This window comes from Myotis myotis, unplaced genomic scaffold (assembly GCF_014108235.1).
Source record: "Myotis myotis isolate mMyoMyo1 unplaced genomic scaffold, mMyoMyo1.p scaffold_m19_p_41, whole genome shotgun sequence".
NCBI lineage: Eukaryota > Metazoa > Chordata > Mammalia > Chiroptera > Vespertilionidae > Myotis > Myotis myotis.
In genome coordinates this window covers 782,007-798,200 of record NW_023416348.1, presented here as the reverse complement: position 1 = coordinate 798,200, position 16,194 = coordinate 782,007, and the positions used below count along the sequence as shown (strand labels likewise).

The following is a 16,194-nucleotide window of genomic DNA, read 5'->3' as shown; positions in this document are numbered from 1 at the left end:
CATATACCCTGACTAGGAATCAAACCAGTGACCTTTTGGTTCATGGGTTGACACTCAGCCATGGAGGCATGCTGGCGGGGCCAGATGTTTCTGTTTTGTTCATATTTAAGAACAATCTCTACAACACTGTACCTAAAATTGATGGGAACAGAAAGCCATGACCAACTATATAGTGTCAGAAGGCTGAGGCTCCAGGCCTGGCCAAGTGACCACAGTGAGACTTCCCAGCCTCCTTGCCTCAAGGACAAAAGGCCATCCCTCACTGCCCGGCCACATCATGGAGTCATTGTGAAGCTCAAGGACAGATGAGGTAAGAGAAGGCACTTGTGTACTGTAAAGGCTACACAAATGAAAAGGTTATTAATATTTACTCTGTAAGATGAGTAGAAAGTATTAGAACTCCATAGAGATTTTCAGTTCTTCAATAATCCTTCAGCTCTTCCTATTACTAATCAATTGTGAAAATACCAACTAAATTCTTCAACCACACATTTAAAACAGAAGTCCTATAACTAATAACAAATTAGGAGTACGAAAAAGGGATGTCAGGGGTGTGCCTACTACTTGCTCACAACAGGCTTCCCATCTTTTATTCAATGGTTAACTCACTACAATGAGGCTACAATTTAACTTTTTGTCTTCAGATTTTATAATCTGAATAAAAGTGCTAATGAAAAAATAAAACCCTAACCAAAACAACTTAAGCTATACTGTAGAGTCAAAGAGAGTATGTCCCCAGTAGTTTATAATTTTATAAAGTTAATTAAATTCTTATTTGTTGAGAAAATGCTATGTGTCAGACACCGTGCTAGAAGTAGGAAACACCCAAAGATAAGCAGGACAGCTTCTGACCTCCACAAACTCACACAGGGTCCAACAACTACAAGCCTACCATAAAATGAGAATCTCTGTGAAAGACAACAGCTATAAATACGACTGTATATATTCATTTCAGAAAAATGTCTACCTTTATATAAACGTGCAGGCAAATAATTACGAGTCCTTAATATTTAAGGAGACTCTAATCACATGCACTATAACCACCACTTCTGGTCGTGGGAAAGATGGACAACAAGGACATGGAAATCTGATGAGGAAAAGCAGGTCTATTTCAAACAGGCTAATATCCAGGGTTATATATAAAAATCCAAGTACATGAAAGAAATAAAATGTGGTGTAGACACACATACACACACACAGGAATATTATTCAGTCTTAAAAAGGAAGGAAATCCTGTCATATGCTACAACATAGATGAGCCTTAAGGATATTATGCTAAGTGACAGAGGCAGTCAAAAGGACAAAAACAATGACTCCACTCATGTAAGGTCCCTAGAGCAGTCAAAGTCATAAAGACAGAGAGCAGCATCCGGCTGCCAGGGACTGGGGGTGGAGGGAGCAGGGAGCCAGTGTTTAATGGGACAGAGCTATAGTTTTGCAACATGAAAAAAGCTGTGTGGATAGAGGGTGGTGATGGTTACACAACAATGTGTATTACTTAATGCCACTGAACTATACACTTTAAGTGGTTAAAATGGTAACTTTTATGTTGTGTAATTTTACCACAATAAAAAAATCCAAGTATTGGATATCGTCAATGTAAAATGCTAATAGTGAAACAATCACAACCCACAGAACTGCTAACAGCTGGCTTTTTTGATTTTCATCCGAGTGTATTATGACTGTGTATATTAAAGAAACCTTAATAATTATCAATATGGGAATGTACTCTTCCAAAAGGAAAGAAAGAAAAACACACGTAAGTTTCTTACCTCCACTTGCATACTCCATGATTAGGTAGAGTGTTTTGTCCGTTTCGATGACTTCAAATAACTTCACTGGGGGAGGGGAGAGGATACAGAAGAAACAAATGTTTGTGTGCATATACTAGGTACATATAAACTGTAACTACAAAAAGTAACTATTTTCTATTAAAGATTTTAATAGATGGCCCTCTAAAAACTGCTTTTAGGACATTTATTATATATTACAACAACAGAAAATATTTTGTAAGACCTCGGAATTCCATAAAAATAACAGTTCTTTCTGGGTGCTGCGAGGGTGTTCCTGGCGTGCACGCACAGCTGGGGGAGTGTGTCTGCCCATCCTCTCCCGTTGCTGGCAGTGTGTCAGTCCCAGTAGCTTTCTGCCCAGCAGCTCTTCCCTTGCGCCTCAGGAAAAGCCAACTTATTTCACATTCAAACGGCAGGGACTGCTCCCACCAACTCTACTTCTGCAAGTGCATATCCATTTACTTTTCGTTCTGGCCTCAAGGATATATTTAATTCCATCTGAGCCTTGTATTGCTTGGGAAACATACAATTCTCCAAAAACAAGGTTCCTTTGTTACTATTCTGAAGCCAGAGATGGAAGGAAGTAGAAGGGATTATACTATAATGAACTGAAAAGAACTTTTAAAAGAATTCTTTTCAATGGGTCAGAGTAACATTATTATATCAGATCCTGTGACAGAGAGAAATAACCTTTCGATTACTGCTAATTCATAAAACCATAAAAAAATCAAAATACACATATTTTTAAATAAAACTGAATTTCTAAAGCTATCAAATCACTATTTTGCATTATCTACTTTATTTTGGTAATACATATTTTAAAATTAAATTTACTGAAGGGTTGGGGGAATGCTAGTCTTTTATATTTTGGGGTATTTTCTGATGTTTTAACATAAGAGTAATAGGCCAAATAAAATGCCTAACATAGTATTTAATATATGTTTGTTGAACTAATGAATAAAACTATCATATTTCTAAGATGATATATTTGGGTTATCAAGAAAAATCATTGAGATAAATTTAAGACATATATGCTGGAACACCATCAACATATAAACAAAACCTTTCTCAAATTCCAATGTAAATATTAGCTCTCCTGGGAAAACGACTTTAATCCAATAGTAATTTAAATTTTTAGACATTTAAATCTATTATCAAAGATAATAGAACAAAGATAGGTCAGTTAGTAATAAGTAGAGAGAACTCTAATCAGGGTACAATTTAATTAATTAAAAAATAAAATAAATATGCTTAAGTTAGCTAGTTCAAGGCAGTAGTAATAAAAAGTGTTTTGGATGAAAAGTTGGATTTTAAAATTCAGAGTTGCTGAGAACCTAAAGGGTTGAAACAAAAAGTGAAGGCTTTCTTTTTATAATATTCCTTGTTATTTTTCTTTTCTCCAAACATATATTTTACTGATTTTAAGATGTACAGTTTTTCACTTTTTAACTAATATCGCTGATAATGGGATGATGGCTTGGTAGCATTGTTTTTATTTTAGTTCATAAAACAATAAAGCCTTTTAAATAATGGTGGCTCAGATTGGGTGAAATAGAGCATAGTCTTCTCTTCCTGTGCCACAAGAATTCTTAATAGGCTATCCTTAACATCAAATGTCACCTCTCCCACTTCCGAGAAGTGATTCTGATAGTAAACTGATACAACTGGCTGTCTTAAGAGTTATTTCACTTTTGTGTATATATTTCACTATTCTTCTAATCAATATTTATTAAGTGTTCACTATGTACATGATAAAAGAGTTATTTTACTCGAAGTAGTATTTTTAGACTGCAGGAGCTATCACTGTGTAAAGAAGCACTTATATTATTTTTAAAAAGTTCTATTATGATATGTGGGATCAAAAATTTTCATTGAGATATCTGTACAACAGGTCAGGATTCGGCAGTTTCATACTTTCATCGTGGTCCTGCAATGATGAGGGCAGGACCAGGGCCCTTCCTCATCTCTGAGCCCACCTCATCACCCGGCAGAGCTGTGCAGAGGACACTCAAAACACATCTGTGCCATATAGAGCAATTTATATCAAAATCCCAGTGGATAACTATCCTATGTCTTTTTAAATGGTTCAATGTACAAGTATTTTCTTAGAAAAAAGCTACAGCAAAAGGCCTATCTTTGAAAATCTTAACTCTGACTTAACAGAATTCCCTTCTCTCTAGCTATGAATTAAATATAACTATATTTTCCAATAATTAAAAATAGATTATAATCTAATTATAGATGTTTCTACTGCATTAAAACTTTAACATGTTCAGTATCTAAGCTTTTAACCCATCTTTAGTAAATTGCAGAAAGTTAATACAAATGATAAACAATTTGGAGGTATATTTTATTAAAAGTGTGCCTGGGCTGGGAAGAGGGAAGACATCTCTCTCCTGGAACACATGATTAACTTTATGAGATACTTTCAAGAATGTATTTAGACCCAAAAATACGTAAGAAAGCAGAAAGTACCTATGTTTGGATGATTTAAAATCTTCATTATTCTTACTTCTCTGAAGAGCTAAAAAACAAACACACAATCCCCCCAGAACAGGTTATTACACATTATCTTCCACTGTTGCAATAGAAATTTACATTTTTACCTAGAGGCCTGATTCATTGGTAACGTTCAGTAGTTCACATCTAAGACTAACATGATAGCACAGTGTAACCAGGAAGCAGCTTTAACCCAACACCACAGCTCAACTCTCTCTTGTGAAAAAGCAGAGGTGCTAGGGACCCCACAAGCTGGATGCTACTTTGCTGTCGTGAACACAGATGACTGGATTCAGGCAAGAATAGTTTGTGACTAGGTTTAGTCTGACTCAGTGTCGCCCCAGGGGTTCTAATTCTGTAAATCTAAACGCAGAGTCCCAGTGAGCTACATCCTGAGTGCACTGGACTTATAATGCCAAGTAATCCTATGAGAGATTTTCAAGGAGACCATGGCAGGAGTCCTCACAGGGGTAGGTCACTTAGCACAGAAGCTGTGAGGGGCTTAGGCCTCGCAGGCTCCCTTCGTACTCGCCATGTGGCTTGCCCTGGTTGATGGGACACTATCGAACTTGAAGCAAGCAAGGGCAGGACAAAAGGTTTGCGCAGCGGGGCTTACTTTCTTGGAACGATGTCCTAACACGAAGACAGTTTAGCCTCTTTGAGGATGAAACACTGCACGTAAAGGGACCATGGTTCCACCTAGGGCAGCCCATCAACTCGCCCCCTGAACGCTGCCACACAAGCGGACCCAGGGGAGACAGAATGCACTGCCTCGTCAGGAGCCGCAGAGCTCCCAGGCACCACATGGAGTGAGGAGAACAGTCAACTGCTGCTGTCTGAACAGGTGCTGTGAATTCAGAGGAGGCACAGCATGATGGCCGGGCTAATACAGGGTGACCTCAGAAAATAACAGGAACTGAGAGGCCAGCCCACCCAACCCCCTGGCAAACAAGTGGGGACAGAAAAAGAGGAAAAGACCGTCCAAAGTCCGTGGGCAGTCTGGCCAGACCAGGTCTCTCAGCGCAGTGTCCTGCCACCTGCAGGAGACAGGGCTGGGGGAGCTCTGGAAGGTGAGGAGGGGCTGGCTACATGCAAAAGGAAGTTGCGAGAAACCACAAGGCTCTGGCTGTGCTGGTCCTCGCCCACCATATCTAATCCAGAGGTGGCCTAGCAGCTAACAACCGAGAGCACGGAGACACGGATGTATCTGACCTACAACTGAGCTCAGAGCTTAAAAACACGGAACCAGATGCACAGACTTCCTGTCTGGAAAACTGACTCATCTCCAAAAGCAGGGGCGTGTTTATCACCAACATAAACACCTCTGGTGGCTGCTGTGGCCGTTCTCAGATTTGATGTTCCAGATGAGAAGATTGCCACCCTGACAGCCAACCATCAGGCCTGAGTTCTTTCTTAGCTTCCCTCGGCTACACTGACACAGAAACCCCGTTTCCCATCTGTAGGAGCTGAATGAGTAGCTGTAGTTTGAATCTCCCAGTTACTGCCACAACAGCGAAGTCAGAAGAGCTCTAGGTCGGCTGCCACACCCCACGGCGGCCTCTGGTCATCCCTCCAACCTCCACTCGGTCCCTGCTCCGCAACCTCAATTCCTGTCCGGTCCCAGAACACACCCAGCTCTTCCTTTCCTCGAAGTCTTGTCTCCTTTTCATCCTTCCGGTCTCAGGGAGATTCTCTGAAAGCCTCATCCCAGTCTGTCTCCCTTGTTTCACAGCATTCTTTTCTAGAGCGTTTTTTAGGTTGGGATGGTACATTTTGGTGGACCTATTTATTGCCACCTCACCATCGACAGGGAGCACAGCTGTCTCCTTTTACTCCCCCGCAGCTGAAACAGCTGGCACACACAAGAACCCATCTGCTTGAGAAATGTCTGCGGGAAAGTACTAACGCTCGGGAAGTAAGGCGGGAGCCAGCCTCCTTGGCAGTCCGTGACCACACCGCTTGCTGCAGAGCTGTGAGGGGTCTGCTGGCCAGAGAGCAGGCTGAAAGAAGGCAATTGTTTTTTGAAATTTCTACTAGTAGTACAGCACTGAAACAAAATAATTAGAACCAAAGGGCAGAAAAAAGATGGACTATTCTAGGAGTTCAAGGGGGAGAAAGCACGTGTGTTAGATGGCACCATGGAGGAAACGGAACTATACAGGGCCTAAAAAAGGTGCCCCAGTAGAAAACGGGCTCTGTGTGCTCCATGGGTCTGAGTGGAGACACGGAGGTGTGACCAATGAGAACCAAGTGACGTATCTGGCATAGAGTGTGCTTCCAAGTGTGGACACCAGGCCCCTGATCAATCATGAGGGTGCTGGTACCAACTGCAGGTTTCTGGGCCCCACCAGTCACCAGATCTGAACTGGTCCTTGAGAATCTTGCTTTTCAGCAAGCACCCCAGGTCTGGTAGTTTTTTTGTTCTTTTTAAAATATATATTTTTAAATTAATTTCAGAGGGGGAGGAGGGAGGGAGGGAAGGAGAAGGAGGGAGGGAAGAAGAGGAAAGGAGGGAGGGAGGGAGAGAAACATCAATAATGAGAGAGAATCATTTATCTACTGCCTACTGCACACCCCCACTGGAGATCGAGCCCACAACCTGGGCATGCGACCTGACCAGGAACTGAACCTTGACCTCCTGGTTAGGTCAATACTCAACCACTGAGCCACACCGTTGGGCAGGTGTGGTAGTTTTTAAGTAGGTCCACAAATTCCTTGACAATCTTCCCCTCGGAAGGAAGAACTTAGTATCTCCCCCTTTGAGTATAGGGGGCACTTAGTGATTTGCTTCGAAGGAACAGAGTAAGGCAGAAGCAATGGTGGGGGCTTAAGAGACTGACCGGGCCAATAAAAGGCACTGTGGCTCGGTGAGGACAGGAGTTCCCAGATGGACAGGCCCGGGTAGCAGGGAGACCTCACGCCCACAGCTGGGAAAGTGCAGTCTCCTGAGGGCAGCCAAGCGAGGCCTTTGGAAGCGATCACCAGCCCTGCACAAATCTGCGGAGGCCTGCACCGTGGCTCTAACCGAAGAGCACCCGAGTCAGACCCGCACAGCTGTCACTCCCTAACACATGACTCAGAAACTGCGCGGTAACAACGTTGCGTTTCAGTTGCTAAGCTTTGGAGTAATCTGCTAGAGAGCAGTAGATGACTGCTACATTACAGACAGCACATGAGGGTTCCTGAGTTACAGCAGGCGTCACACAGAGACGAGCTGTGAAAACAGAGGAGAGATGTACAAGCTTAACTGTGCAGGCAGAAAGAGCCGCCCAAGGTTCCCTAACAGGCAGTTTCTATCAGAATCATGCTAACCTCTAGCAGGTAGAAATGAGTTAATACACTTACACCAAGTCAAGCACGAGGATAACAGTTATCAAGTGCCGTGTCTGAAGCAGAGCCAGAAGCTTCACATCCGTGATCACATCTAACAGAATCGCCGGAGGGGAAAGCAAGATGGCGGCATAGGTAAACACCAGAGATTGCTGCCTCGCACAACCACTTCAAAAATACAACTAAAAGACGGAACGGACATCATCCAGAACCACAGGAAGGCTGACTGAGTGGAAATTCTACAACTAGAAGGAAAGAGAAAAGCATACAGAGACTCAGAGGCGGCGCAGTGCGGAAGTGAAATACGGGCTGGCGGCCGAGGGCGCGGTTGTCTGTTTCAATTGGGAAGGAGTCTCAGGCTGTGAGCTCCAGTTCTGGGCGAGTCTCTAGGGACCCAGACTCAAACGGGAGAAGCGGGACTGTTTGGCATCGGTCGGAACTCGAGGGCAGCTTTCTCTCTGAGGTTTGCAGCAGTTGCTGGGACACTGAGAGGCAGAGCCTCTGGGGACGGGACTGAGAGCAGCCATAACTGCTCGCTCCACCCGCCCTATTGATCCCCTGAGACCCGCCCAGCCCAAGCCCTGCACAGAGGTATTTGCGGGATAGCCTCAGGCAGAGGCTAGAATAGCACCACCCTAGAGATCCAGGACAGGAGTTCTCCCACTGCAGACACAGCTGATTCTCACAGCCAGTTGCCCTGGAGGTCAAATCCCTCCCAGTGTTACCTACAACAATCAAGGCTTAGCTACAACAAGACTGCGCACAAAGACCACAAGGGGGTGCACCAAGAGTGTCTACCTCAGGTAATTGGGACACTTAGCACAGAAAGCCACTCTATCGACACAGCGAAGCATAAAAAATGCCGAGACAAAGAAACAGGACACCAATGACAGAACTGGAGGAAAGCAGGCTGCTGGATATAGAATTCAAAAACACACTTTTGAGGTCTTTCAAGAGTCTTCTAGAGACCGCCGATAAACTTAATGAGATGTACAAGAAATCTAATGAGACTCTCGATGTTGTGATAAAGGACCAACTAGAAATTAAGCATACACTAACTGAAATAAAGAATATTATACAGACTACCAACAGCAGACCAGAGGAGCGCAAGAATCAAGTCAAAGATTTGAAATACGAAGAAGCTAAAAACACCCAACCGGAAAAGCAAAATGAAAAAAGAATCCGAAAATACGAAGGTAGTGTAAGGAGCCTCTGGGACAGCTTCAAGCGTACCAACATCCCAATTATAGGGGTGCCAGAATATGAGAGAGAGCAAGATATTGAAAACCTATTTGAAGAAATAATGACAGAAAACTTCCCTTACCTGGTGAAAGAAATAGACTTACAAGTCCAGGAAGCGCAGAGAACCCCAAACAAAAGGAATCCAAAGAGGACCACACCAAGACACATCATAATTAAAATGCCAAGAGCAAAAGACAAAGAGAGAATCTTAAAAGCAGCAAGAGAAAGAAAATCAGTTACCTACAAGGGAGTACCCATACGACTGTCAACTGATTTCTCAACAGAAACTTTGCAAGCCAGAAAGGAGTGGCAAGAAATATTCAACGTGATGAATGCCAAGAACCTACAACCAAGATTACTTTATCCAGCAAAGCTATCATTCAGAATTGAAGGTCAGATAAAGAGCTTCACAGATAAGAAAAAGCTAAAGGAGTTCATCACCACCAAGCCAGTATTATATGAGATGCTGAAAGGTATCCTTTAAGAAGAGGAAGAAGAAAATGGTAAAAATACAAATTATGAACAACAAATACATATCTATCAACAAGTGAATCTGAAAATCAAGTGAATAAATAATCTGATGAACAGAATAAACTGGTGATTATAATAGAATCAGGGGCATGGAAAGGGAGTGGACTGGCTATTCTTGGGGGGGGGGGGGAAGGGGTGTGGGGGATGCAGGAAGAGAATGAACAAAAATCGTGCACCTATGGATGAGGACAGTGGGAGGGGGGTAAGGGCGGAGGGGGGGGGGTGGGAACCGGGTGGAGGGAAGTGGTTGGGGGAGGGGGGGGGAAGAGGAACAACTGTAATAATCTGAACAATAAAGATAAAAAAAGAGAAAGGAAAAAAAAACAATAGAAAAAAGAAAAAGAAAGAATCGCCCCATCTGTCAGGTGACTGAGAAAGTGAAGAAACTGGTCCCAGGACTCCCCCCCAGCTAGGAGGTGCCAGAGCCGGGACTCGAAGCTGTCTGACTCCAGTCTACGTACACCCCAGGATTCCACACAAATCCCTTCAAAATTTTCAAGTAACATAACTGATAGATTACAAGCTGCTGCTATAGAAAACCCCAGAGCAATAGATGGCTGGCAGAGAACTTTTTAAAAAGTCAACAATTTGCATATGTGATAATGCCAGAGATATCATATATTCAGATCAACTGTGAGCCTGGTGGCTAAAGATAGTTAAATTTGCACAGAAATAATTTATTAAAGAAAACTGGAACATTAGACATCCCCATCAGAGCTGTAAAAATAAGTTTTTAAAGTTTTGTTATAAAAAAACATTTAAGAGAAATTTATCTATTTCTGCTATCTTAATTCAACTTATTTTTATACATTTCATCTTACGCAGTTGCTGGTTGTAAAAAATAAAATGAATACACCTTGGCTGGTGTGGTTCACTTGGAGTATCGTCTCATACCCTAGAAGGCCTCAGGTTCAATTCCTGGTCAGGACATGCACCTAGGTGTCAGGTTCGATGCCCGGCCCCAGTTGGTCATGTGCGGAGGCAACCAGTTGATATTCTGCTCTCGCATCAATGTTTTTCTGTCATCCTCCTGACTTCCCCCTCTCTCTAAGAATCAATGAACATGGACTTGGGTGAGTATTAAAAACAAAACAAAAACCCAGAAGTGTATAAAGCGAAAGAATTCTCTCTTCACTGAGCAATCAGCACCCTCCACACATCATCACATCCTCTTGTCCTCTAGGAACTGGTACACAGGAGCCAAACACACATCTCAGAAGGGAAAAACTCAGGACTCTGGTGATCAGAATACTAAGGACACCAAACCTACCACATCACATAATAAACAAGTGTGCCAATAGCCAGAACTTGGGACGTACAGGAAGTCCCTTTAGAAAAAGACAATTTTGCGAAACAATATAAAAGTGAAATGAGCACATAACAGAGAGCTTGGGGGCACTGGGGAGTTCTCGACATAAAAGTGTGACCTACACATCCATGATGAGGTGCTGAGACCCCCTTCTGCACACGGAGGTTTGAGATAAAAGGGACGGGCAGGGAGGCGGATGACAATGTGTGTGAGAAATAATGGAAGGAGGAAATGACCCCCCTCTTCTTAGTAGGAAAGAGCTGCATTGTAAATCCAAGATGAGTGAGTACATATCTAGCAGCCTTGGGTGGAGAAGGAGACAGGGTCAGGAAATATTCAGAGGGTAAGAGGAGGGGGGCTGTTGAAGCTGACACCCATGTTGGTGGATACGGATGCCACCGAGACAGGGAAGACACAATGGCTGAAAAGGCAAGGCAGGCTGAGCTGGTTTCCGGACACCCCGTGAGGGGCAGTTAAGTGAGGATAGTGAGAGCACAGTTTGCATTTGGTGTTTAGGTCTGAAGCTCAGGACAGAAATCTGGATACAGATTTCCAAATTCTGGGCTAAGATTCCCAGTGTAAGAGAGCACTGTGGCCAAAACCGGTTTGGCTCAGTGGATAGAGCGTCGGCCTGCGGACTGAAAGGTCCCAGGTTCGATTCCGGTCAAGGGCATGTACCTGGGTTGCGGGCACATCCCCAGTGGGGAGTGTGCAGGAGGCAGCTGGTCGATGTTTCTCTCTCATCGATGTTTCTAACTCTCTATCTCTCTCCTTTCCTCTCTGTAAAAACTCAATAAAATATATATAAAAAAAAAAAAAAAAAAGAGAGAGCACTGTGCTAGGAAGGAAATGACACTCCTCACTGTGCAGAAGGAAGACAGGCTGGCCCAGGGACACATATTTCAGAGAGAAGAGTCCACAATGTGAACTCAGAACAGGCAGGGAGAGAATGAAGTCCAGACGCTGGAGTCGCAGACCAACCTGCGGGCTCAGAAGTCGTTTATGTGATCCTAGGATCTAGGTCCTAGATCCTAGAGCACCTCTGGATGCTTCCTGAAGGAACAACGAATGAGGACACACCTGCCTTCCCTCGTCACTGAACAGAAATTGGCCCTTTGTCTCACTAACCACGCTGAGCACAGCACCTCTGCTGAATGAAAGAACAAATCCAAGACCCTCTCAGGCAAAACCAAGGAAGAGGAGCTGGCAAAAGCCCAGGGTTCATGGAGAAGGAATTGTCAAGAAAATGTGCTGAGAAGAAAAGAAAAAATGTGTCTTTACTTCTCTACACAGAGAAACATCTCTGGAAGGACCAACAGAAACTGATGCCACTGGTTGTCCCAAGGGCAGCGTGCTGGGTGCTGGGAGTCAAGGGGTAGATGAAGACTTCTTTCTATACTTTTTGTGCCCTTTGAACTACATAACTATATTACCCATCTCCCCCACCTCTGAATTTTAAGGAAATGGGTTGAGAAACAAAGAAAAGTGGGGTTTTGTTGATTTAGCGAAAAGAAATTCCTGAAAAACAAGTAGATAAAAATCACTGTGTTTTGATCACTTAGGGAGAAGAGATTACTATTGCTTTGCATCATGTGAACCAAGGCTGTTTGTTGGTGGGTGAAAGGCAAGCCAATCTCCAGGGAATCAATCGGCTTAAAGTCAAGCAAATAGAGAACTGGCTCAGGAGGCAAAATTTAAGGCCGATTCAATCACTTTTAGAACCACCCTAACATTAAAATAAAGAACAAAATAAGAGAGTCAACAAATGATAGGGAAATATAATAATTACCAGCATCATTAAAGACCATTTGTTGAACACTAGCCCAAAGGGCCATTAGATATTTATAACATCATTCTCGGGCATACAAAATTATCAACTTAAACATTATGTTGCTCTGAAAAAATGTTCCTAGATTTATTGAATTTCAAGTCCCGCCTACAGTTGCTTTGGCAGGCAGGGCCAGATCAAATGATGCGGCCTCGGAGTCAGACGTTCCCCACCCCTGGTGTAAATGTGCTGCCATGTACTGAACCACAATTTTACTGATGCCATTTGATTACTGCTAAAGTTTTGCTATTATCACATTACAGTGGTCACCCCTGAGGTACACATCCCTGCACATGTACTGGCAGGGTAGATGCCTAGAAATCCAATGGGGGCCAAAGGGCACACATGCTTGTAACACCTTGCTAGTGCTATATTATTATCTAAAAATATAATTTACAGCATTGTCAAAATTATGAGATTTCCTGTTTCTCTACACTCTTGTCAACACTATGTGCTATCAGCTTTTGCAGATCTTTAGGATGGTATTGTTTAGGATGGTGAACATTTTTACTTGAATACTGACAATCTGTCCTATTAACTACCAAAGTGGATCTTCTGATTACTTTTACTAGGTTATATGGTCCTCTTTCTTTTTTTTGTTTTAATCCTCATCCGAGGATATTTTTTTCCATTGATTTTTAGAGAGAGTGAAAGGGAGAGAGGAGGAGGGCAGAGAGAGAGAGAAAAAAAAAAACCACCAGTGTGAGAGAGACACATAGATTGGTTGCCTCCCACATGAGCCTAATGGGGGTGGGGGGAGAGATAGGGAGTGAACCTGCAATCCAGGTATGTGCCCTTGCCCTTGACCCAGAATCAAACTTGGGGCCCTTCGGTCCTTAGGCTGACGCTCTAAAAACTAAGCAAAATTGACCAGGGTCTACTATTTCTTATCAATTTACAATACTTTTATATAAACAGTTGATTGTTAAATGGGGGGGGGGGTAGAGGCACTGACCCCCACAGTCAAAAATCAACATGAAACTTTTATTTTTATTTACTGCTTTTAGAGAGAGGAAGAACAAGAGAGGAGGAGGGAGGAAAAAAGGGAAGGTGGGACGGGAGAGAGGGAGAGAAGGAGGGAGGGAGGGGAAGAGGAAAAGAGAGAGATGGATTTGTTGTTAAGCTTATTTATGCATTCATTGGTGGATTATTTTCTTTTGTTAATCCTCATTTGAGGATATTTTTTCCACTGATTTTTAAGAGAGTGGATGGGAGGGAAGGAGGAAGGGAAACATTGATGTGAAAGAGGCACATCCATTGCTTGTCTCTCGAATGTGACCCAACCAGGATATCAAATCTGCAACCCAGGAACATGCCCTTGACTGGAAATCGAACCTGAAACGCTTCTGTGCATGGGCTGACCACTTAGCTACACTGGCCAGGACCACTGATTGATTCTTGTATGTGCCCTGACTGGGGATCGAACCTGCAACCTTGGTGTGTCGGGACAATGCTCTAACCAAATGAGCCACCTGGCCAGGGCCTTGGAAATGCACATGTAACTTTTGACTCCCCAAAAACTTAGCTGTGGGAAGTTGATTCCAAGACCCCTGGCGGATACCCAAATCTACAGATGTTCAAGTGCCATATATAAAATAGCATAAGTCAGCGCATATAGTCGGCCCTTGGCATCAGTGGACTCCCAAACGTGGATGGAAAACAGTACAAGTGTTTGGGGGGGGGGGGGGGGACACACCGCGTATAGGTGGACCTGCACAGTCCAAACCTGTGTTGTTCAGGAGTCAATTGCAGGAGGAAGTAAGACCTGTCTTCCATGGCATCAGTGTTGAGTACTTATCCAAAGTCACCAGGATCCCCTTTTCTTTGCTGACTTTGCAGGAGCAATCCTTTCAACTTCTCCCACTATTTTATGTACTAATGAATTCATGCTTCTCCTTCCTGTCCTCTTTGTGAGGTCTATCACACTTGGCTAAATACATACTGTTTTCTAATCTTTCTTTTTTAAAATCCTCACCTGAGAATATTTTTTCCCATTGATTTTTTTAGAGAAAGTGGAAGGGAGGGAGGGAAGAAGGGAAGGAGGGGTGAGAAAGACACATGGATAGTTGCCTCCCTCACAAGCCCCAACTGCGGAGCTGGGAATCCTGCAACCCTGTGATCCTTTGGTGTGTGGACCCATGGGCACTCTAACCATAAGAAACACAGGCCAGGGTTCTAATTTTTTTTTTTTAATCCTCACCTGAGGATATGCTTCTATTAATTTTAGAGAGAGAAGGGAGAAAGAGAAACATCGACTGGTTGCCTCCCGTAAGCACCCGACTGGGGATCAAACCCACAACCTTTTCGGTGTACGGGATGACACTCCAACCAACTGAGCCACCCAGCCAGGGTGTTTTCTAATTTTTATTTATAAAAGTAGCACATATACACAGTTTTAAAAGGCAAACTACTGCCCGACGGGCGTGCCTCAGTGGTTAAGCATCCACCTATGAACCAGGAGATTACAGTTAGATTCCTGGTCAGGGCACATGCCTGGGTTAGGAGCTCGATCCCCAGGGTGGGGTGTGCAGGAGGCAGTCAATCAAGGAATCTCTCTCCCTCCCTTCCTCTCTGAAATCAATAAAAACATATTTTTTAAAAAATCCCTGATCTTTAAATAATAATAAAAACAGCCCTGGGCAGTTTGGCTCAGTGGATAGAGCGTTGGCCTGCAGACTGAAGGGTCCTGGGTTTGATTCTGGTCAAGGGCACATGCCCAAGTTGCAGATTAGGTCCCCAGTGGGGGGCGTGCAGCAGGCAGCCAATCAATGATTCTCTCTCATCATTGATTCTATCTCTCCCTCTCTGAAATAAATTAAAATATAATAATAATAATAATAAAATGGCAAACTAATGTAGTATCTCTCTCCACCCCCAATCCTTGTTCACAAGGGCAAGCACTTTCAAAACTTATTTGCGACCCAGCCGATGTGGCTCGGTGGTTGAGCATCAACCCTTAAAACAGGTCAGGGTTTGATTCCCGGTCAGGGCACATGCCCAGATTTCGGGCTTGATCCCCAGGGGGTGTGTGCAGGAGGCAGCCGATTGATGATTCTCATCATTGATGTTCCTACCTCTCTTCTTCTTCTGAAATCAACAAAAACATATAAAAAATATTAAAACAAAAAATACCAAAAAACAGCAACACTGGAATTTGCTGCCTTACTTCTAAATAGCATGCTTATGGGGCTTTTGAATGATTCTTTAGCCCTAGTCCCATGTTATCTACTGACTTCTTCATATGAGCAATGAAGATCTCGCTCTTATATCCTGTCCTCCAACTCACATAACCATGCCTCCTTCCTCCTAATAAGTTATATTTGGCTAAATTACTACATTTACATCATATAAAGATTATTTACAACCATGCCAGAAATATATTTCCACGTTTTAATTTTTAATGTTATTTTTTGTTTCTTTGGAGCTAACAACTGCCTCAGTTATTCTGTTCACTTAAGTTTGCTATGTACCTGTCGCTTTACTAATTCACCCTTAAACTCTGTGGCAGAAGTGTAAATCCCTCCAACAGTCAAGGAACCCTTTCCCTTGCAGACACTCATACTCTGGAGGCCTTGGTCCTGTTCTCAAGACCCACGGTGCTGGACTCCCTGTTCTGGATCCCATGCCTTGCTCTTTCTTGTCTCCCTTGCTGTGGGGAAATC

At 43.3% G+C, this 16,194-nt stretch overlaps 1 protein-coding gene across 22 annotated transcripts in view; it reads right to left on the bottom strand.

Annotated features, from left to right (window-relative positions):
• MARK3 (microtubule affinity regulating kinase 3) overlaps positions 1–16,194 on the bottom strand; it is a 105,016-nt gene that overhangs the window by 41,395 nt on the left and 47,427 nt on the right. For all 22 annotated transcript variants that reach the window (XM_036306470.1, XM_036306473.1, XM_036306472.1 and 19 more), the window contains 2 exons: positions 4,269–4,317; positions 1,773–1,838 (listed from right to left, as the gene is read on the bottom strand). In XM_036306470.1, coding sequence (XP_036162363.1) covers positions 1,773–1,838; positions 4,269–4,317 — 115 coding nt within the window. The remainder of the gene's footprint in view (positions 1–1,772; positions 1,839–4,268; positions 4,318–16,194) is intronic.